Source organism: Lynx canadensis, chromosome E2 (genome assembly GCF_007474595.2).
Source record: "Lynx canadensis isolate LIC74 chromosome E2, mLynCan4.pri.v2, whole genome shotgun sequence".
Lineage (NCBI taxonomy): Eukaryota > Metazoa > Chordata > Mammalia > Carnivora > Felidae > Lynx > Lynx canadensis.
Window position 1 is genome coordinate 42,064,749 of NC_044317.1, and position 23,156 is coordinate 42,087,904.

Consider the following 23,156-nt stretch of genomic DNA (forward strand, 5'->3'; position numbering starts at 1 on the left):
GGGGCAGAGAGAGAGGGAGGGAGAGAATCCCAAGTAGGCTCCCTGCTGACAATATGGAGCCTGAGGCAGGGCTCGAACCCACAAACCGTGAGATCATGACCTCAGCCAGAATCCAGAGTTGGACGCTTAACGGACTGAGCCACCCAGGTGGCCCAGTCATCTTAACCATTTTTAAAGGTACAGTTGAGTAGGGTGAAAGTATATTTACATTGTTGCAAAATAGATCTCCAGAACTTCGTTACACAACAATTACTCTTTTTCCTCTTCTGCCAGCCCCTTGTAACCACCGCATTACAGTCCTGTATCTATGAATTTGACTCCTTTAGATACCTCATGCAGTGGGATTGTCCAGTATTTGTCATTTTGTGACTGACCTATTTCACTTAGCATCATAACTCCAAGTTTCAGCCATGTAGCATATTTATAGGATTTTCCCTTTCTTTCTTTCTTTCTTTCTTTCTTTCTTTCTTTCCTTCTTCCTTTCTCTCAAGAGCAAGTGGGGGAGGGGCAAAGGGAGAGGGAGAGAGGGAATCTTAAGCAGGCTCCACACCGAGCACAGAGCCCGACTCAGGGCTCTATCACGACCTGAGCCAAAATCAAGAGCTGGACGCTTAAATGACTGAGCCACCCAGTTGCTCCTGGATTTCAAGGCTGCACAGTATTCTATCGTATAGATGTAACACATTTTGTTTATCCATTTATCCCCTGATGGATATTTGGTTTTCTTCCACCCATTGATGACTTTTTATGATTTTCTGCAGTATTTATAATTCTGTTTTTTAAAATAAGTTTCTGATCCTGCAACATTCAAATATAGTACTTCAGATAATATAAGCATACATATGCCTTCTAGATATACAAAAGGCTTTATTGAATATAATATTTTGTTATTGTTATAAAATTATTCATACTCTTTCTAATAAGAATATTATCATTATAATGCATATATTTTAATATATATTTCACTCTATAAATCCTTGTTAAAAACAAGAACACTTATATAAGACTAGGTATCAGGGGCGCCTGGGTGGCTCAGTCGGTTGAGCGTCCGACTTCGGCTCAGGTCATGATCTCACGGTCAGTGGGTTAGAGCCCCGCATCGGGCTCTGGGCTGATGGCTCATGCTCTGTCTCTCTCTGTCTCAAAAATAAATAAACGTTAAAAAATTAAAAAAAAAAGATTAGGTATCAATCAGTTAAATTTACATAGAAGAGTGAATCTATTGGGGCGCCTGGGTGGCGCAGTCGGTTAAGCGTCCAACTTCAGCTAGGTCACGATCTCGCGGTCCGGGAGTTCGAGCCCCGCGTCGGGCTCTGGGCTGATGGCTCAGAGCCTGGAGCCTGTTTCTGATTCTGTGTCTCCCTCTCTCTCTGCCCCTCCCCCGTTCATGCTCTGTCTCTCTCTGTCCCAAAAATAAAAAATAAACGTTGAAAAAAAAAAAAAGAAAAAAAAAAGAGTGAATCTACAAAGATTTATCTTTATAAGGTCAATCTAACTTCTTAGAAGTATAAAATTCTTACCTGAGAATCTGCAACTATATATATAACTATAATATAAATATATAATATATAAATAAATACATGTATAGAAAATCATTCAATAATTGGGACATAATATCACATATGATATACAATACATTTGTAGATATCTTCCAAAGCTAAGTGTGTATCTCTTTTTGAAAGAAGGAACACACGTAATTAATCTTGATTTTGTTCAAACAACAGACAGCCCAGAGGAGAACATTTTTAATCAACACCTGAGATCAGGTGGGGAAGGATAGAGTTCCGTGCACTAATGGTCAAATTATAGTGCAATCCATACAAATAGGAATTCGGTTCCTCAAGGGATAAAAAGACAAAAGAAAGAAAGATGACTTAAAAAAAAATCCAGTCACAATCCTGTTCCTTTAAGGCAATTACCCACATTAGGCATATCTCTTTCCAAGCATCACCTTCATTTCTTCTTGTTGATTTTTGAGAATTTGGTCACCACTGGTTGGGGCTAATTCAAATGGACATTTAGATCAGTTCTTTATCTGCTGTTGTAAACAATGATGTAATGTACTTCCTTGTACCTTTGCATGCATGTGTAATGATATTCTTAGAATAAATGGCCAGGTCAAAGGGTATGTGCACCTCTAGGATTTTTATCGCAAATTGCCAAACGGCCTTCCAGAAAGATTTTTAAAAATTACTTTCCCACTGACCATATTTGAAGTGCCAACTTATCTTCTCACTAATGTGATTTATTAATATTCTTTTTGATTATTTATAATCACAGATAGAGTATGATATCTCATTGATTTAATTTGCATTTGCTTAATAATAAGCTATTTTTTCGTGTCTCAGGCCATTAGTATTTCTTGTGAAATGCTTGTTCATGTCGCCTACCTTTGTTAATATCAGGGTGTTCATCTTCTGATGATTGATCTTCAAGTTTCTGGCATGATTAGGAAATTTATACCTTGTTATATGCTGCCCATACTGCTTCAGCTTCTCAGTGGTTACTAATTTTATTTATAGTATTTTTTTATATCTGGAAGTTTTAGCTATTTTGATAAATTTTGTCAATGGTTTCCTTTGTCTTTTTTTTTTTTTTGAACTGGGAGTCAACGTTAAGCAACCTCCATGTGGCGGGTGCCTGTTCCATAGGGAAGCAACTTGCTGGCCTCTAAGAGAGCTTTGGGGCAGGAGCTGGGTGCTAATCAGGGAAATTTTTCTTGCTGTCTTTTGCGCTTTCAGAAAATCTTACTTCCTGCTGGCTAATTGGCTCCTCTCTGGCAGCGATAACCAGTGATACCTGCCTAACAACGCAGTGGGTGGCACAGGGGGTGAGGGAGGGGTGCCTGTCTCTTCAGTACAATGGCTGCTCTGTTCCCGAACCCCCAGCAAAAGTTGATCTGACCATGGAACAAGGATCAAAATTAGAAAATTAACACTGACAAGGTCATAACTTTGGGCACTTGGTTAAGATAGTATCCTCCAGGTTTCTCCAATGTAAGGTTATTATTTTCCCCATTGTGATTAATAAGTATCTTGTGGGGAGGTACTTTGAGAATTGGCAAACATCTTGTTTCTCATATTTTCACCCATTGATTTTAACGTTCATTGATAATTCACTCCCACAATGGTTATTACGGTGGTGTTTGTCTAAAGGTGATTTGCTATTTCAATAATTCTTTCTACATTTACGAATTGGAATTTGCTGTAAGGAAGAGCTGTTTCTTTCCTGTGATTTATTTGGCTATTCAGTTATTTATTTATGTCAGTGTGGACCATAGCTATTTCGTTTACTCTGCAACTTATAATTCATTACTATTATTTATTTTGTTAGTCACATGCCCCAGATTTGGCCATTGGGAAACTCCTTCAAATCAACTCCTATAATTCTTGTGATATATGTCTCCATCATTTTTTGAGCATTTCTTTACTTCCTGGCACTACAAGATGTTCCAGATTCTTCTTGTGTTTTCCCTGCCCAGTTCTAGAATCAACCACTTTACCAATGAACCCTAGTTCCTCTCCTTGAAGGAAGATATTTAGACACCATGATTTGGTCTCTAGGTGGGATCATTGCTACCAGGGTGTTTTTGTTTTTAGATCCTTTCAGTGGACAAGGCTAGAGAATATACATAACTATATTCTCACATACACCTATACACATCTGTATTTATTTCTAGATCCTTCAATCTGTATATATACTACAAATCATGAATTCATTCTGATAACCTCAGATTCCAGCCCCACACCAACCGGATTCATTCTAGCTTTCCTTTCCCCTTATTAGTAATTTCTTTCTCCAACGGTGAGAAATGTGCTCTTGTTATTCAAATGTATTTACGTGTTTGCTCAGTCCAAGCATGTACATAAAATAGTTTCACAACCGCTACCATGCCCCTTTGAAAAATTTAGCAACTAGTGCATATTATTTGCATACAGTTCTTTTTGTATTTAGCCTTATCCAAAAAAATACTACTTTCTAAAGTTATTCAGGTTAGTTCTTTTCTTTGCCACAGCATGGTTATGTTGTTCATTGGTAGCACAGTTAGGTTCATTGGTTACCATTTGTATTTTACTTTGGGTTCTTCCCTCACCCTGTTTGGTGTTAACTATCTTTTTATTTCTAGGGCATGTGAAACTTTACCATGGTTCTCAGAATCAGAGCTATACAGAAAGGTACACTTACTCTCCCCCTCATCTATTCTACCCCTTTTCCAATTCCCATCCGCCCTTGTAGATAATCCATCTCATTAGTTTCTGGTTTATTCGTCCTGTATTTCAATTGCATAAATGATCCCCTCCCTAATCTTGATGGCAAATGGACAAATATCGTAGCCAAGGCTTAAAAGGACATGTCATTGAAGAGTACACATTTCTCAAGGTGGAAGGTGTGGGTCAGTTCAACAGGTAAGCTACTTAGACCAGAAGAGGTGCTAGGCAAGGGTGAGGAAACTCTAGGATGGGTGGTAGGGGAGGCAGGTGATGAACATTGATGTAGCTTTGAGGTCATCTGCAGCATTAGGAACTGTAAATCATCTACTAGCTCTCTTCTGGAAAATTCTTCCAGAAAATGAGACCATCCAGAATCCTAGAGAAGCTATTCACAGGTGATATTAATATATTATTAGTAATAAGTGGATTCATGCCATGCAACAGGTGGACAATAGCAGGAGTCATGGTGAACTCCCAGGTTTCAGGTTCTCCATTCAAGACAGAGACACTCATTCCCCCGGCTGTGTTTTCTAAAGCCTCCTAAGTACCTGGCAGAGTGTTATGTACATAAAACAGAACCTTCCCTTTCTATAAGAACAGAGTATAACAGACAAGACAATAGCTGAAGGCACAAGAGTGTGCATGTTACTATTACATCACATGCCACCGAGAAGAAAACGGAGGGCCAGCAAGAACTTGAACGGCCAGCACAGTTGAGACGTGGCCTTGGGGCTTGAGGGGTGGGGAGGATTTGGACACATAGGACTGGGAAGGAAGGGCCCACTGGGTGGGAACCAAGATTAGGGGGCATTTCTAGCTCTCCTCCATCATTTTCCACTTCCCTTCCCCTTTGTTCTCTGCCCGAGACACACTCTGACCTCATAATCTGGTTTCACCTATAGTTTAGCCAAGAGAAATCCACAATTTTTTGAAAGGAAATGTACTATTCTGGCTCTCAAGTTTGTCTAGGCCCTCCCATGTATAGGTTCATTCGGGTCTTTTTAACAGTAATAGAAAAAATCTCCAACCTCCATCACCAAGATTTCTTAGCCAGCTCCCGGAACCTCACCATCAACATCTCCTATCATCAAAGTCTCTTGAAGGCAGGTTCTTGAGCCCAGCCTCTGCTTCAGCCTCTTCTTTGCAGAGTTGATCCCACAGGCCAAGGGGCCTGAGTCCTGACCTTTACAAGAGCACAAATTCTAGAGGCATCAAAGTAGCTCCACTGGGCTGAAGAAATGGGGTCATTCATAGAGGTGGGGGGAAATGTTCCTCTCTTCATAAGGACTGTGAAATAGTGCTCGCCTCTCCAAATCTCAGATTTCCCCCCAGAAACCTTTGCAAAGAAGAAGGAAATGACAAATCCCGCCTCCCTCTTCCAGCCAAAACCTTGAGATTTGTGTGCATGGATGGATGCTACGGGCTCCACCCACCAAGCCCAGGCAAATCTGAATCCCGGTTTAGGATCACACAGGAACTGATTATTACTACAGGAATCTAAAAGAAAAGTAAAATGAAAATGGAAGAAACAATGACAAAGACCTAGCAGCGGACACAGATTCCTGATTCTAAGCCAAGGAATATGGCCTACAAGCCCACCTAGCCCGGCTTGTGCTTCCTCGACCTTATTCTTGTCTGTTGAGCACCAGTCCCCTGCCTCCCCAGCCCCAGCACCTTGCTCTGTAGGATGGCCAGCACTGGCACAGAGTGGGGACTCTTTATCACTAGAGACAGATGAGAAAGAGGGAGGAACGAGTCAATGAGGGCAACCGCATCCCTCTGTCTGGTGGCTTCTCAGCTCAGCCTTGCGGCTTCCAGTGATCCACCTGGCATCTGGACCTTAGCGTGGGGATGGGGCTTCCTCGCTAGCCCAAAGATGGCTCCCAAGGCTTCAGCATGATCTCGCAGACCCTAGGTGGTCTCCCTCCACCTTGTCTTCCCTCTTTCCCACTTTCCTCCTCTCCTGGAGGAGCTCCTATAATTCTGTTGACCCTCTGGTTCCATTTCTCTGTGCGTCTTGGGTTTGCCAAGCAAAAGCACAGCCACCATTAGTGGTCAAGGTAAGAAGTGGGGCTCTAGGATCTTCCACTGAGCTCAACTTCTTACCCATTTGGCTGAAGTCTGGGCTTAATCTGATGTTAATGTTTTCAAGTGTCCTGTTTTATGTTAATATTAATGCTGCAGTGTACCACAAATGCTTTTTTAAAAATCTAAGTATTCTTTTTTTTAGGATAATTTTAGATTTAAAAATATTGAGAAGATAGGACTGAGATTTCCCATTTACTCTGAAGCCAGTTTCCCCTATGATTAACATCTTACATGAGTTTTTGTTATAACGAACCAACTTTGGCAAGTCAGCAAATAAATAAAGTACATACTTATTGGGATTTCCTTAATTTTTACCCAGTAGCCCTTTTTGGTTGCAGGATTCCATCTGGGATATCACGTTACATTTAGTTGTCATGTCTCCTTAGGATTCTCCAGACGTCCTCTTTCCTTTTTTTTTTTTTTAAATTTTTTTTAACGTTTATTTATTTTTGAGACAGAGAGAGACAGAGCATGAACAGGGGAGGAGCAGAGAGAGACGGAGACACAGAATCTGAAACAGGCTCCAGGCTCTGAGCTGTCAGCACAGAGCCCAACGCGGGGCTCGAACTCACGGACCTGAGCCAATGCTTAACCGACCAAGCCACCTGACTTTCCTTGTTTTTTGTGATGTTGGCAGTTTTGAGGAGTATTGCTCAGGTATTCTGTGGAATGCCCTTCTGTTGGAATTTGTCTGGTGTTTTTCTCACGGTTAGACTGAGGTCGTGAGGTCTGGGGAGGAAAATCGAAGAGGTCAAGTGCCATCTTCACCTCATTATACCAACAGAGCTTACGACCATTGATGTTGACCTTGGTCACCTGGCTGTAGTAGTGATTGTCAGTTTTCTCCGCTGTAAAGTTCCTCTTTATTTTTCCCTTTCACGCTCTTCTTTCCAGAAGGAAGTCGCTGTGTGTAGCCCACTTAAGGTGTCGGGAGTTACACTCCACCATCTATGGGTAGAGTATTTCTGTAAACTATATGGAATTCTTCTGCATGGGAGATTTGTCTCTTCTTTGACATTTATTTGCTCAATCACTTATTTATATCAACATATTTATTTTATACTTTGGATTATAATCCAATATCACGTCATTTATTTTGCCACTCAAATTGGCATTGGGTCTCTTTGGGCACCAGGGCCTCTTTCATTTGGCTCCTGTGACCTTTGACATACTATTGTGGAGTCAATGTTTGTGTCCTTCCCCATGCAAATGTTGGAGCCCTGCAGATGTGATGGCATTTAGAAATTAGGAGAATTCCAGGGAGGCTCCATACTCAGTGCAGAGCCCAATGCAGGGCTTGATCCCACGACCATGAGATTGTGACCTGAGCTGAAACCAAGAGATGGCCACTCAACCGAATGAACCCAGGTGCCCCCGGCAGATGACATTCTTAAATGCACAAGTGACATATCTTAACTCACACGATAATGAAATCTGACATGTGGTAAAGTGCTTTATAATGGACATTCATACTATGTACTTACTAACTGTTCAAGTTTAAATTATGTCAGATTTTTCTCTTTTATGAACTGGGCCGGTTATGAAAGTTAGGGTGTCCTAAGGATAGGGAGCATAGCACATGGGAAAGAACATAGCAGTCAGCCTGAGTGACTAAGGCTCCATCAGAGTGACCACAGTTTGATCTGCCATTTGAAGTGGATATTGATGGATTTGTCTGCTCAGCACTCCTTTTTCCCAAAGGAAGTGCCTCTTCCACTCCCTCCAGAGCCATCATGTTAGTACATCGTGACCTGTTCCTGGCCATTTGATTATTCCAGGGATAAGCACTAGACCCAGCTGGGCCAATTCCAGAGTCCTTACTTAAGACTTTTGTAACAGGAACTTAAAAAGAGAGTTGGCTTTATTTTAGTGACCAAAACTGTGGACATTGAGGCTGTCAGTGATCAGGTGAAGAAAGCTGGTGTGCAAGCAGGAAGAATAATAAAACCAACAGGCACACACACACACACACACACGCAGAGAGAAAGAGACAGAAATGAAGACATTTGATTATTTGAGTTCTTGATTCTGATATGGCATGGGTATTTCATGAAGTATGCCCTCAAATTTTTAACCAAGTCCTTCTTTATGCTCAGGCTAGTCAGGGATGGTTTTCAGTTACTTTCAATCAAAAGAACCCTTACCAATGTGGAATGATTGACAATCACTGTCATATTATTGCTAATATACCATGATAAATATGTACTGAGATGCAACCCGGTGACATTGTTTCAATATTCAAAATACAGACATGACCCAGATCTCCTTTCAAAGACGGTTAATTTTGTATATTATTTTTCAGAAAGTTTCCAAATATAAATCTATGATAAGTACTTAAGTATTATCATAACTACTTAAGACACATTTTCGATAAATGCTAAAGTTTACATAGCAAACTTTTATTGATCTGGCTTTCTAAACAATAAGAGATTTGAAATTATTAAAATTGTCCTCACTCTACTTTATGGAAACTAATGAACTAAGATGTGGTAACTAAGGAAAAAACATTCTAAAAAACACCTTTTGGGATACACTATAGGGTCAACATCAGCACCTTTGATACTATGTGTATGTCAGTGACTGAATCATCAAAGCTGTATTAAGCACAGCTTGACCTTGTTTTGAACTGTATTTTAGTGTACTATAATTCTACACTGTAACTTGATAATTCATCATGGTAATAATAGCTACCGTGTACCAGACAGGCACTGTTCTAGGGGCCAAACACATATTAACTTTTTAACCCCCCACAGCAATCTTATTGGGTAGATACTGTTGTTATGCCCATTTACAGGTGATGGAGAGGTTACGTAATTTACCCAAGGTCACACAACCATTAAGAGGGGAAGCACAGGGCGAACCCGTCAGGTAACTAAGATAGTTAATCACAGTCGCTCTCAGGTAAATAGCGTAATCAACTAACAAGACATCCTACTTCTAAGGTCCTTTAGAGGAGATTTTAATGTACTACTTGCTTACAAATTCTTTGGATTTGTAGACTACGACTTGGGTATCAGTGAGGCAGAGCTCTGTGCAGGAGATCTTTTGTTATGAGAGCTTAGGGCTCTGTGACTTGGAAGAAAGCCCCACGGTGGATCTCAAGCCAGAGACAGCCTCCACCAGGCTCTGTTCGTTTCCTCACGGTGAGAGCAAATCTTTCCAAGGCCTTCCATCTCTCCTAGGGTAGAAATCAGAACCTTTCCTGGGCCACAGGCTTTATCAATCTCACCAGTCTCCACTGGGACACTGTGTGTCAGCCACTCTGGCCTCACACTTCTCCCATCATAAAACCTTTAGAGAAGACACTCCCTCTGATTGGTCCGTCCTCTTCATCCACACCCCACAGCCAAATCCAACTCGTCTTTCAGGCCTTCCTTGCCCCACAGACCACATTTGGTTCCTTTCTTTTGATCTCACAGCATCTTATTTATGAAAATAGCAACAGAAAAATGGTGTAAATACTGAATGTCTGTCTCCTTGGCTGTGAGTGTGAACTTCATGTAGGCAAGGGCTATGTTTTGCTTGTTCGTTGCTGAATCCCCATCACTTAGCCCACAGCTTAGCACGTAGTTGGCACCAAATAAATACTTGTAAACTAAGGAGACTTTCCAGCCACCACCTGAAGAGGAAATAAATATTAGAGTCTCCTTGGCATTGACTAGACCTGCTCTGCTGAGTGTGGAAGAAGGCTTGCCCAGAGAATGCTAGAGCAGCTTGGCAGAGTGGTTAGCAAGCCACAGGAAAATGAGTATATCTATAAAAAAAATTCTCCCTGTATAACTTGTGATTGACAAATGGTGAGGGTAAAAATTATGATTTTTGTGAGCAATGAAACAATCCAGTGTTCATAGTGCTAACATCTCAATCAAAGAAATTTCAAATCAGAACACTGAGGGTCAAAGTAAAAGAAATAGTGGTTTTGGTGATACTGTGTCTTGCCTACCGACGATGGTTCTATGGTTATCGCTGTTCACTTTTAGTTGCAGCACTTTTTATGTTTTATCTTTATGTTTTTTTCAAAGGTTTTATCATCTCTTTAACTGATTCCTCGAAACAATCTTGTGCGGAGAGCCGGTGCCATGGCCTGGGCGATGAAGAAATGTTTCCTCTTTCAAAGACTCTTATTTTTTGGACGATAAGAATTGCTAAAGAGGAAGCAATCAAACCTATCGCGCTGGCTCTGCCCTCCGCCCAGCGCGCTGCTTCCCGGTTTTAAAACGCTTTCAGATCCTCCTGTGAAGTGTCTTGGTTACGTTAAACTGGACCGCCCCGCGTTTTTTGAGATCCCGTCTCTCATCCTGTTCACCTGGCACACGGCACACCGGGAATCGATGGCGGAAATCCGATCGTTCCCTGGTGACAACGAACCTCGGTCTGCCGCGCTCACCAATGTGATATCAGCACTACCCCTACGCTGGGAAAACGCCACTTCACTCGTTTCCCGGCAAGCTTGCAGCTGCCGTCAGTGCTGCGAAGTCCTGCCCTGTCCTCCAAGCTCCGTCGGGCGCCGGGCGTCCCGGGAGGGCGTCTCGGGGGCCTCTCTGGGGACCGTTCAGGCGAGGGGCGCCCAGAGGGCCTCCCAGAGGACTCGGCGAAACCCAGGCGAACGTCGGTGATTCAAAAACACCTCAGGAAGTCGTGCTTCCCAAAGACAGGTGCTGCCTTCGCAAGGCTACAGCTCCCCAGCGCCTCCAGCTCTCACAGATCTTCTCTCGCCTCTGGCTTCCCACAGCCCGGGGCCGCCGCTCCGCGCGAACAGCGAAGGATGCGGGCGGTGCCAGGAGCTGCTGGCCTACCCCCGCCACACCCTCCGGCCTCGCCGCGGCGCGGCCAACGCCTCCGCCACGTGCCCGCCTCCCGCAGCCAGGACGCCCGCGATTGGCTGGCGGCGCTGCCCGTCGTGAGGGGAGGGCGCGGCGCCCGCAGGCCGGCGCGCCTATTGGTCGTGGCGGCGGCGGCAGCGCGCGCGGTCGGCGTGAGGAGGGGAAGCCGGTGGCGGCGGCGGCGGCGGAACGGGCGGAGGCTGCCGGTTTCGTAACCGTCGCTCCTCCTCGCTGGCTCGCGGGCTGCGAGGCCTGGGTCCGTCGGGCCGCGCCGCGCGGGGCCGCTCGGAGTGGAGGCCGCCTGGGGGCGGGCGGGCTGGAGGCGCAGGTAAGGAGGCCGCGGGCGGGCGGGATGAGGGAAGAAGAGGAGGCCGCGGTGGAGCCGGCCGCTCGCGTGGGCGCCGGCCGGGCCCGAGGAACCTCGGCCCGGCCTGAGGAGGCCGGCTAGCCGGGAAGGCCCCGCGCGGCCCGCGGGGCGGGCGGCGGCCCCGCGCGGCGTCTGATGCAACCTGCCGGCAACACCCGGCGGGGCCGCTGAGCTCATCCCTGGCCGTGGCCCAGGGCCGCGGCGCCGCCCGCCGACCCCCGCGCTCCTCCCGGGCGCCCCTCGCTGCCGGCCCGGGACAGGACGGGGCGGGGGACGAGGTGTGCCCCCTCCGGAACCCGGCCTCTTTTGGGGAAACGGGCATTGGTGACAAGCTAGGCTCGTATTGGCCCCCGGGGATAAAGGGTGTTCCCAGAATAGCAAGAGGAGGACCGTGCCTTACCGTAGCGCCACTTCGGAAATTGCCCGCCCCTCCAGAACTGCTTGGCGAGGGGTAGGCGAGACTTCTGTTCAGAAGTTAGGAGGGTGATAAAGTGGGCAGGGAAGGCGGCTGATTTTTATTAAATACACGACTTTACAGAAATGATCCTGCGCTTACTTAGGGAGCTGTAATTTGAATATCCTGCAGTTCACGGCTGAATATAGGTTAGATGAACGGGCAGCAACCACGAGTTGAATAGAAAAGAGAAGGGCAAGGAATGAAGCGCTTCATTAGCATGTTGGAGGGAACACAGTAAAGAAAATCGCTAGCAGAGGTGTCTAGATGAACGGAATGGAAATGCATATTTGGGGGGAAGGATAATCTGTTCTTCCAAGGAGGCTTGTATGTTTTCATTTTTGAGAAGGTTTGTTTCGTTTTCCTTTTGTCTGAGGTTTGTGCTGTAATCTGGCACCTTAAAATGTGTCAGTTTCAGAAAGGTTTTAAGGTTAGTGGGTTACACAAAAATTGGTAGTTTTCTCTCCCGAGCCTGCACTCAGGGAATCCTTATGTGAAGAGATTGTCCTAAATTCAGATAGGATATGCGACTCCCAAATAAATTTTGGAAAGAAAATACTACAGGGGTTTGCTTTCCTAAGAAATTGTGCCTCTAAAAGTTCTTGATATTGAAAAGTTAAAATCTGGTCACTGTTACCACTTGATTAGTATTTGGCATGAGCTATTCTTAAAGTTGATTCTCTGTTTCTGGAAACACTTACTGTAAACATGGCTAAATAATTACAGGATGCTAGTGAGCTGAAGAATTTCTCAGTTTCTTGATTTCCTGCTTCTGGTGGGTCTACTTGGCTTAATCAGTCGTTTGTAAATACCTGCCTAAAAAACAGGTGAAAACAAAATTTCATTTTTTTCATAATATCCTTTAAATTCTCAAGAGCACATCATTGACTGTCAGCAGTTGTCTGATCTTGGAGAGGTGGGTTCGTCTGTAGGGATTTGAACAGCACATGGTGAGGCCCTGGTAAAGACAACTAGGACCTCATGGGGCTGAATTAGGTCTTATGGTCTAGGATTGCCTCACCTGATCACAGTAATGTAAATATAGGTAGCCACAATTCCAAATTTATTGGGTATTCTTGGGAGGGAGTGCTTCCATGGGTTCTTGTAGGTACATTGGTTTCCTACCTTTTTGGCTTTCCAGCCCTGTTGGTTAAAAAAAATTTTTTTTAAGCATGATTTCCTAATAGAGGTATATTTATAAACAATGTGTGTACTTTTTTTTTTTTGTATGTTGTAAACCATAACAGAAGTAGATTAAAAAGGTAACGTTAAAAAAAAGACAAGTGAACATACATTTGCTCCGTACTCTAGTGGACTGCTTATGTACCCCCAAAGGGATGTACCCTCCTTCGTGGACCCCTGTTTTGGGTCATGAAGCAAGCAGTGGCAACTAAATAGAAATCCTGCTCCTTTGGGCACGTATGGACTTTGCTTACCTTTACATCTCTTGCAGTATGGAGTTGTCAGACCCTGGCAACAGATGCCTAAGAACTTGAGATTATTAATTGGAACACATAACCGGGCTAAGTAGAAAAGCAAGTTCTCAACTGAAATAAAGCAAAGACCAGACTAGGAATGATGTTCACTGTATAGACTGGGTACTCAAAGGAGCAAGTGGAATTAATATTTTTATTTTCATGTACACCTTTAAGAAAGACCAAGAACCTAAGGAAGACCATAATATCTTAACACTCCTGATTTAATTGTGGTTGTTTTAAGAGATTCCAGTACTAGAGAACCTATCTCATTTCTGTATATGATGTTTATAAAAATAAATATTTTCTTTTAGCCAGTATTTGACACGTTTCCCCTTTTTAAAATTATTTTCATTTTATTTTATTCCTTTTTATTATTTAAAAAAAACTTTTTTTTAATGTTTATTTATTTTTGAGAGAGAGAGAGAATCCGAAGCAGGCTCCAGGTTCTGAGCTGTCAGCACAGAGCCCGATGAAGGGCTCGAACTCATGAACTGTGAGATCATGACCTGAGCGGAAGTCAGACGCTTGGTATGGTTTACAACAGACAAAAAAACCCGACTGAGCCACCCAGGTGCCCCTCATCATATTTATTTTAGATAGAGAGAGAGTGAAAGTGGGGGAGAGGGGAGGGGGGGGGGAGGGAAGGAGAGAGAGAGACAGAATATGAATGAATGAATGAATGAATGAATCTTAAGCAGGCTCTACACTGAGCGTGGAGCCTGATACAGGGCTCGATCCCATGACTCTGGGGTTAAGACCTGAACTGAAATCAAGAGTGGGACGCTCAATCGACTGAGCCAGCCAGGAGCCCCTCGACAGATATTTCTTGGGCCCCATCACTATATGGCTCACCCTGCACTACTAGATGCTGAGCGTGTGGACATGAAGACAGATCGCTGCCTCTAGCTTAGTCTCCAGGGAGAGCTGGCATTGACAGAGAAACTGGGGGAACCACCTGGACAGCAGTACGAAGAAAAGAGAATGCAGGACCATTTAGGGGGTTGATAGTGGTTCAGTGTTGTTGAGGTGTGAAGTGTAAGGGAGCAAGGGCTGGAGAGAGAGTTGATACCTTCAATCTGATCCTACACACTGGAGCAGGTTGGAGTGTTCGATTGCTCTGGAGGCAGTGGTTGGAGGGAACAGCTAAACCAGAGGAGACCAGTGCCCCTTGAGAGATGATGTCAGCCTGAGGTAATTAATTCTGTGGCATCCGGATGGAGAAGGTGGTGGGTTGTAAGTTTTTGGGAGCTGGGTGGGTAGCCTTGTCACATACCAGTGATTGTAAAGATTTGGTGTCAGGGAGAAACATCTATGAGTGTTTTGGAGTGTGGACATTCACTGAGGAGATTGGAGTTAAAAGTTTATTTGGGGCGGGCATGGGGAGGAATATCTGGGTGTACGTATGTGAAAAAAGATGACAGGAGGATTAGGAAAATTCTTGATAAGTTTATTTTCCCAAATGAAACTTGAGAGAAATTTGTTTTACTCATTCTGGCTGCTCTGCGTTTTCAGTGTGTTGCTGATTTGAATGAACACTCCTTGAATTAAAAAATTTGAATTAAAAAAAAAAAATGCACCTCCTCATTGTGAATCTGCAGCAGTGGCTCTCACACTTCATCACTTCAGGGTCCCGTTGAAACAGGATTGCCTGGGCCTATTCCTGGAGCTCCCAATCCTTCTGTCTGGGCAGCCTGAGAATTTGCATTTCTCACAAGTTCCCAAATGCTGCTGCTGCTGGTCCGCACTTTGGGAATTACTGCTCAGTTTTTCTGCTCCTCCCTGCTCGAATGATTCACATGTAAGGAAATAAGGCGCCGCCCTGCTTCCTGTAGAATGAACTTTGGAATAGTATTTGTCTACGCAGGAGCCAGACTTTCATTTGGGATTGAATATCCAGGTTTGAAATAAACTAGTATTTTTTTGCCCATTGTAGGTGCTCAATAAGTGTTTGTGGAAGGAACAAGAGCGTAAGTGACAGTGTAAACTGGGCAACTTTTGGAGGCAGCTATTTTGTTTGTGTAAAAACAGTTGATACTCTAGAGTCAGCTTTTTTGGACCACTTGGCTCTGACCCCCTTTACTTGATTCATTTTCCTTAATGGATATTTTTTTCACTTAAACTTCCTTGGCTTTGGTTGAGGAACTTTAAAACAACAACATTTTTAAAGTTCTTAATATTTCTAAGTTTCCCTTGCTTACGTTTTTACCAATTTGATAATTACTCTTTGTTTTTCAAGCCAAAGGGCACATTTTCAAAGTCCCCCCTAGTATGTTCAGCCTACTATGTTCAGCCCCTCTACTGTGAGTCAGACTGAGGTAAAAAGAGCTCTTCTCTATTCCTGTATCTCTGGGTACCAAAATGGACATGAACGTCACTGAATTTGGAACCTGTGTTAAAATCTTTTAGTGATTTGGGCATAAAAAGCCGAGCATAAGGCAGGAAGAAAAGACTTTTTAGTACTGAAGTTCGTGGTATATTTTCAGAGTCAGAAGGCATCTTACCATTCTACATCCCTCATTTGCAGATGGGGATATCAAGGCCCCAAGAAGGAAAGGATATAGGTTCCGAGCAAAAGAGGGGAGCCAGAGCCAAGACAGTATTGACCTGGTTCCTCCTGGTCTGTACTTCTTTGGATCATTCTTATCTTTGTGTTGTCTATAGATTAGTTTTAAAGATTAAAAACATAATTGGCATATGAAAAGTTAAAAAGTTAAAGAAGATGACCATGATTATGATAGTTGAAACAATCCCAGGAGAAGTGTTAAACATGTTTTTAAAAATTGACTAAAATATTATGCCCACTTTACACCAAATAAGCAATAATGTTGATGGCCACTAACACTTTTAGTGGTAAGGTGGCTCAAATTAATACTGAACTGCCACTGTTTAACTGGAAGAAAAATAGGCAACATAGTAAATTATCAAAGGAGATTGTGAAATGTCCACTACTGAAGATAGACTTGGAGTAGATATCGTCCATGGTTTGGAAGGAAGCTTTCTTTTTTGCCTTATATTGGAGTGAGAACAGATGGCTCACTAGCTCAGGGCCGCCTGCATGGCTTGGGAGACCATTGAAAGTAAGGATATGGCGACTTTCTAAAAGGAAAGATTTTTAAAAAGCAGGCCAGTAAACAGTGTTTTATACGGAAATGCCCAGCTAAAAGTTTGGGTGAAGCTTCTGGTGTTTACTAACTGAGCTTAAGAACTATGAGATGTACTCATTTGAGGCATTTCAGAATTCTGGCCCCAGGTTTTTTCCACTGATGTAGTTTTGGCAGTTTTGTGAAAAGAAGACAGGATAGTTTTATGGTTCATAACATCGCTTTCTGAATTTCCAAGAGTAATTTGATTTCTTGCTGGACGTGGCTCAGCAGCTTAGTCAGTTTGTCTTGAAGTGGCCTCAGGATAGGATAGGTATCCTTTTGACACCTCTTGAGGCAATTGTAGGGGCCTAGTTGGACTCACAGTCATCCACACACGACCAGTTTCCGAAACTGTGGCTTCATTTCTACGGGCGGCACTGCCGTGGCACTTGGAGTCGGCGTTTCCCCTGAGCCCCTTCTTCAGTGGGCCGTGGGTGTGGGCACTGCCGCTGCTCGGCCTCTGTCTGGCCTCAGCCCCAGGCTTGCTCTGCCTTGGATGCATCTTTAAGGCTTTTATGTCTTTCGTTGCGGTTCAGGTTGCCCATGTTTAGATGTGTTTATTACGTCAAGAAGAAAAAAAGCACTGTTAGAAGAAGCATGGTGGGGTGGGACAGCAGACTGGGTGTCTCAGAGCTCCTAAGTCTAGGATCCAAGAAACAAACTTAGGAAATCTATGTAAACTACTTCTCTTTGAGGCAATAAATAAATAAATAAATAAATAAACAAACAAACAAACAAACAAGCCAACACCGCCCGCCCCCGCTTTTCAGAATATCCCATAAAGATGTACTCTGGGAGGAGAGGCAAGTCCTCGATGACTCCGTCCCTGTATGTCGGCATCAGGAGTGTGCGGCGACCCTGATGAGTAGTGGGGACCGGGCGCTGCGCTGCAGTACGCTCGTTTGACGTGAACGGACAATCGAAACTTTTCTCCCCTTCTTTGCAGGTGTCTCTTCTATCATAATTGAACTCAGGTTTTCCATGTTTAACCCAAACATCTCATTTCTCTCTGGCAGATTGCCAAGTGCTATTAGTTCATATGTGCTACCTAATTAGCGGTATTCTTTTGTTTTTCCTTCCATTTTTGATAACAGTCACAGATGGGTAGTACCCTCAGGGGTTCAGGTGGGCTGGATTTGGCCTTATGGTGCTTCTGTACTAACTCACCTTTCTAAATTAAATGATTTAGACTTCTGAAACATTGGAACAGTTGGCAGTTGCTGTAGACTTTTCTCAGCATAATCAATTAATGTTGGCCTGCTGTTAGGTACTTGCAAGTTTAATCTCATTTGATCTTGTCATTTCAAACATTTTAATGCAATTTATTTTTTAACTAGGTACATGTGAAGATTTCTTGGCAGCTTAGTGTGGAAACCGTTGATCACCTTGCCCTCATTTCTACCTGTTCCGTGTCAGCAAGAGAGCGTGCCCAAATGAGCAAGATAGCACAGCAGAACAGCACTCCTGGAATAAGTGTTATTCATACTCAGGCTCATGCCAGCGGCTTACAGCAGGTTCCTCAGCTGGTGCCTGCCGGCCCTGGGGGAGGGGGCAAAGCCGCGCCTCCGAGCAAGCAAAGCAAAAAGAGCTCGCCCATGGATCGAAACAGTGATGAGTATCGGCAGCGCAGAGAGAGGAACAACATGGCTGTGAAAAAGAGCCGGTTGAAAAGCAAGCAGAAGGCACAGGATACACTGCAGAGGGTGAATCAGCTCAAAGAAGAGAATGAACGGTTGGAAGCAAAAATTAAATTGCTGACTAAGGAATTAAGCGTACTGAAAGACTTGTTTCTTGAGCACGCACACAACCTTGCAGATAACGTGCAACCCGGTGGCACTGAAAATACAACAACTCCTGATAATGCAGGACAGTAGACCTCACCCCTTCCAAGTTCACGGTTTGTGGCTTGAACGTTAAAGGTGTGACTACCTACACCACTCGTATCAATGGCCGAACGTTGTCTTGTTCCATTATTCAAAGATCCATTGAAGGTTGTTTTCTAGGATCAGCACTGAAGAGTTGATTAGCTAAAAATGTTAGCCATGTAATTTGAATATCTAGTTTTAAATGATACGGATTTTTTTGTGGGGATAAAACAAAGTTTTAAGGTATATGGTAAAAAAAAAAAAATCCTGGACCTCGATGTTCTTAATAAATCCTCACTTCCCAAGAAATGCTTCTTTTCTAGGTTGATAAAAGGAACAGGGAACCGGCAGATCCTGCAGGAGGTTCTTGGTTTTATTGGAGATGGTTAATTGGACTAAGAAAGTTGAATGCCATTTGGTTGATCTATTTGTGATTTTTTTTTTTTTTTCTAAATTATGTACTAAAATTCCTTAGGGCTATAGAAATCAATCACTTTGTGATTTGGAGTGATTCTATGTATAGCATAACCCTTGTTTTAGCACAATTAGTATTGTTTCCCCAACAAGTACAAATTTCTGAGTAGCAATGCCATGTTGAATAAGCCCCATTGTGTTTTAAAGGCAGTATACAGCCAGTTGGCTTAAAAATACAAATAATTAGGAGGTGAATAGGTTTTTTAAAAATAAGAGTAAAGCATATTAGAATTATGCTTTTGGGACACCTTTGGGTTATTGGATTGGTGTTATTTTGTTTTCTAACAACAACAATAAACCAAAAGACAGCTCTGGTTTAGAGAAACTTGTGCACCAAAATTTTTGTTTCTGTAGATGCTAGTCAAGTAAGCATTTTTAAGTTACCATTTTGACAGCCAGGTTAGTAGACAGAATGACTTGTTTACCGATTGAGATTTAGGTAGTTTCTTCTATGTCCAAATATCTGCAATGGGGCCATGATTTTTAAAGGCAGAAATGTCTTGGTAAGGATCATTTGGCATTTGGTCCTAACCAGGTGATTATCAGAAAAATACATCATCAACTCTAGGCCATCTCCCCAAATAGTATAGTCTAAGAAAACTTGAAAATGTAAGGTTTAACCTTTAATTTATTTCACATAAATACATCTTTTTATATTGTTCTTGTGACATTTCTTTTTCTAGTTAGTGGGCTATTCTAGACTTTTTGTACCACTGCTTCTGTTTGTTTATTTGTATGCTTTGTGTCCCATAAATTATTTTAGAAAGAAAATACTGATAAAACTCAGGATATTGACATTTTTGTCGAGACTAAAAAATGGCGATTACTAAAGTTGGGGAATCTCTAGAGTTTGGTTTGTATCAGTGTTGGTAGTTTTGATTGTCTGTGTTGATTTCTCTTCTTTTTTCTTCCTTTTTTTTTTTTTTTTTTAGCACAATTCTAGCTCAGATTTGTTGGTGTGTGTGTGTCGGTGTGTGTGTGTCAGTGTCAGTCTAGGCTGGTGACAAGAGTCTGAGTCACCTCTGAGTCACCTCTGGTTAAAACATTTGTGTTACCAGGTATCTCATTTGAACATGGTCACCTTTTGGCCACATTGTTGTTTTGCGCTTGGACTTGGAACAGTTTAACCAGGATGTAACTCAGGTCGCACCCTTAGGTTGTTCTGTGCTCTTTTGGGCAGGCGAAGATAGCACCTGCGATTCAACAGAGCCATCACTGAGTCCATGGAGCCTCTTCCGCATGTGACTAGGACCCAGTGCTGTTCCAGGAGAGCCACCGTCCCCGGAGGCTTCACTCCCTGGACAGCCAGGAGACAGGATCGGGGTTTCTATTAGGGTCCAACCCCAATGTACTTTGGCTGGAGTATCAGTGTACTTACAGGTTGATGGATTTTTTTTTTTTTGCCTAACTAGGAGATAGCCCCAGAATCCTACTGAATCTTTAATAGCTGACCCATGTTCTATAATTAACCTTATTAGAGGTACAGTTAGGCCACTTGAATCTTTAAGCACCTAGAAAGGTGTTACATTAAATCTCTTGTTTACTAAAAACTGTGTTTCAGAAGTTGATGTCCCTATGGAATTTATGGTTACCAATTATATGGATTGAGTTAACTTGGAAAAAGAAGTTGTAGGGAAATCATCAGGGGTGTACACTTGATATTTCAAATCAGAACACAAGATTGAAACTTGGAAAAATTGACTCAAGCTTTCCTGTTACCTATGCAAACAAGAACTTTAGCACAAACATTTATTCGTAGAACAAAAATGTTAACCGTTGTCTTGACTGTCTTACTGAAGTGTTTGGGATTGAAAGTTTTTAGTTTGATAGATTCATTAGTGTAAAATTGAGGGAAACCAAGTATGGGGAATGGGTACGTTTAGAGCTTTGGGAATTGTAAAATGACTTTTGTAACTTTTGTTCTGTAGGTTACATATGAACCGTTAGGATTTGATCTGCCTTTGCAGGCGGGTCCAGTGGTTTAGGAATTAGGCTTTCGTGTAAATTTCTAGCTGCGTCTGAGTCTCCAGAGATAGGCGCTCTCTGGCCGGTGTTGGCTGCAGGTGGGGAGATCGGAGCTCTTCTGCTGTCTGGCCCCTTTCAGTTATTGGGATGTGAGCTTAGATACTTAGGATTCTTACTAAGAAGTAGTAAGACGTTAACAGCATATGACCAGATTTTTGAAATTTGGGTCATGAGTGTGAAATTCTGAAATTTACGTTTAAAAAAAGGTAGTATGTGCAATTTAATAATTGGTATTAAAAGAAATCAGCTTTTGATGTTTCTTAATCCTCATTAGAGGCTTGAAACTTTGTACCTGAACCACCCAGTTAGCACTCAGAGTGCTTTTTGATGCCTTAGAAATAGGAAGCAATTTTTTGTTTGACAAAAGCTAGGGAGGAGAAAGTTCATTCTATAGCTGTTAGATCTGCCTCTCAGGAAAAAGCCCTTAACTTGTTCTTTTGTTCCTGGCTTTCCTCAGTTTGTGAGATTACTCTATTTTTTTAAATATAATTTTATTTCTTTCAATGAATATGAAATAAAAACACACTTTGGAATAATGACTGCATTTCACTGTGGGTTTCTTTATGTTCGATACCAGGGAAGTAGTCCAGGTGTTGGCTCTGCAGAGCAGGCGGAGCGGTCTCTCCCGTTTCCAGCCCAGGGCAGGGGTGAAGGCAGGGGAGCGTGGGGGACAAGCAGGGGTGCTTCTGTTCAAGCCTAGATTTCCCTGAATGGCCAGGAACATCATCTCCTGTGAAGATGGAGCGCCTCTCTAGTCACATGCTTTGCCGCGTGGTCTAATCCCCGCGAGTGTGCTAGACTAGGGGAGGCCGAGCTGGCGTTTCCTGCGCAGACACCTGGTGTCTCGGTGTGTGGTTCCCATTCACACAGTGGTAGGAGGTTCGTTCTTCAGGCTCTGAGGTAGACGGGGATGTCTTTCCCCTAACAGTGCAATTTGTGGTACGTACACCATCTTCATTTACATGGTGCCAGTGTCTACAAAAGTGAATAAATACTGAATCCATGCTGACTTGAGTGTCTCAAGGGAAGATGTCATTTAGATACGTCTGTGATCCTTCAGCTATTCTCAGGTCTTGGGAAATAGGTTTCCACTCACTGCCTCTTAATGAAAATTGTAGTGCAGTAATTATTTCGGTGGGTAGGACGTCCTGTCTTGAGGAGTTTTATATAGAGGTGATTTATGAAGGTGCCAGCTGTTTTTTAATAAAAGCACTTTTGGACCTGCTCGGTCAGTGTGTAGAGTCCATATGGCTTTTACTTGTCTTCAGACCACCAATCCTGAATGTTCTTTCACTGCCACACCCACTCCTCGAAGAGCTCTAGGCCTGCAAGTTAGGCAGGGGTGCCCCGGGGGGCTGGGGTTGCAGAACTGGGCTTCGAGGCAAAGGGGGTTGTGCTGGTTTGTAGCTCAGATAACTGGGTCTGGCCACACCCTCTGAAGCAGCTGTTAGAGCCAGGTGCCTTCCCACATCCCCGCCTCTCAGTCCTACCCCCTAAATGTGCCTCTCTAACCTGTCTGCTCCCCTCCCCTCCCCCGCCTTCTGCAGAGCCATCATCCGCTCCTGTCTGAACTTTGTCTCCTTGGACCATTGCATGCTCTCCAGAACCTTCTGTCATTCCCCACTGCACCCAGTGAGGCCCGGTCTCCTTGCGATGTGGCTCCATTTGGTCTTGTTGACTTAACATCCCTCCATTTTCTAGCCCTCGTTTCTTTGCTGTGGCTGCAGGGCTTTTCCAAGCTCTCTTTACTCCTTGGAACAGCTCAGGTCTGGATGCCTCCTCTTCGCCTTGCTTTTCACTTTGAACCCTTCCTATCTCAGCCCCACCCTGGCTTTCTAGACAAGGTCAGTCCTGTTACTTCCCTTCATGGCACTTTTCAGTGTGTAAGATCATGTATTTGCAGCCTCCTTGGGATTCTCTCTCCCTCTCTGCCCCTCCCCCGCTCGTGCGTACTCTCTCAAAATAAACAAACTTAAAAAAAAAAAAGATATTTGTGCTTGTTTGTTCAAGGCGGCGAAGTCTCTCAGTAAACTACAGGCTCGGAGAGCAGGGAATCATGTTTTTATACTACACTGGCACATAGTGGATGTTCAATTATTTATTGAATGAATACCTAGACCCTTCCAGGGTTTCAGAAAGCCTTGTTTAGTGCTGTTCAGCTTTCTGGAAAGGTCTCTAATGTATTTCTGAAGCTGTATGGATTTTTGCAGAGGTTTGGAGACTTGAGT

At 43.4% G+C, this 23,156-nt stretch overlaps 1 protein-coding gene across 1 annotated transcript; it reads left to right on the plus strand.

Moving 5' to 3' along the window:
• The first annotated feature begins 10,630 nt into the window (after positions 1-10,630).
• CEBPG (CCAAT enhancer binding protein gamma) lies at positions 10,631-21,465 on the plus strand. Its single transcript, XM_030297321.1, has 3 exons — positions 10,631-10,760; positions 11,032-11,450; positions 17,902-21,465. Exons 1-3 carry the CDS (start codon positions 10,631-10,633, stop codon positions 18,436-18,438), a joined length of 1,086 nt encoding a protein of 361 aa, XP_030153181.1. The 3' UTR covers positions 18,439-21,465.
• The last annotated feature ends 1,691 nt before the right edge of the window (positions 21,466-23,156 follow it).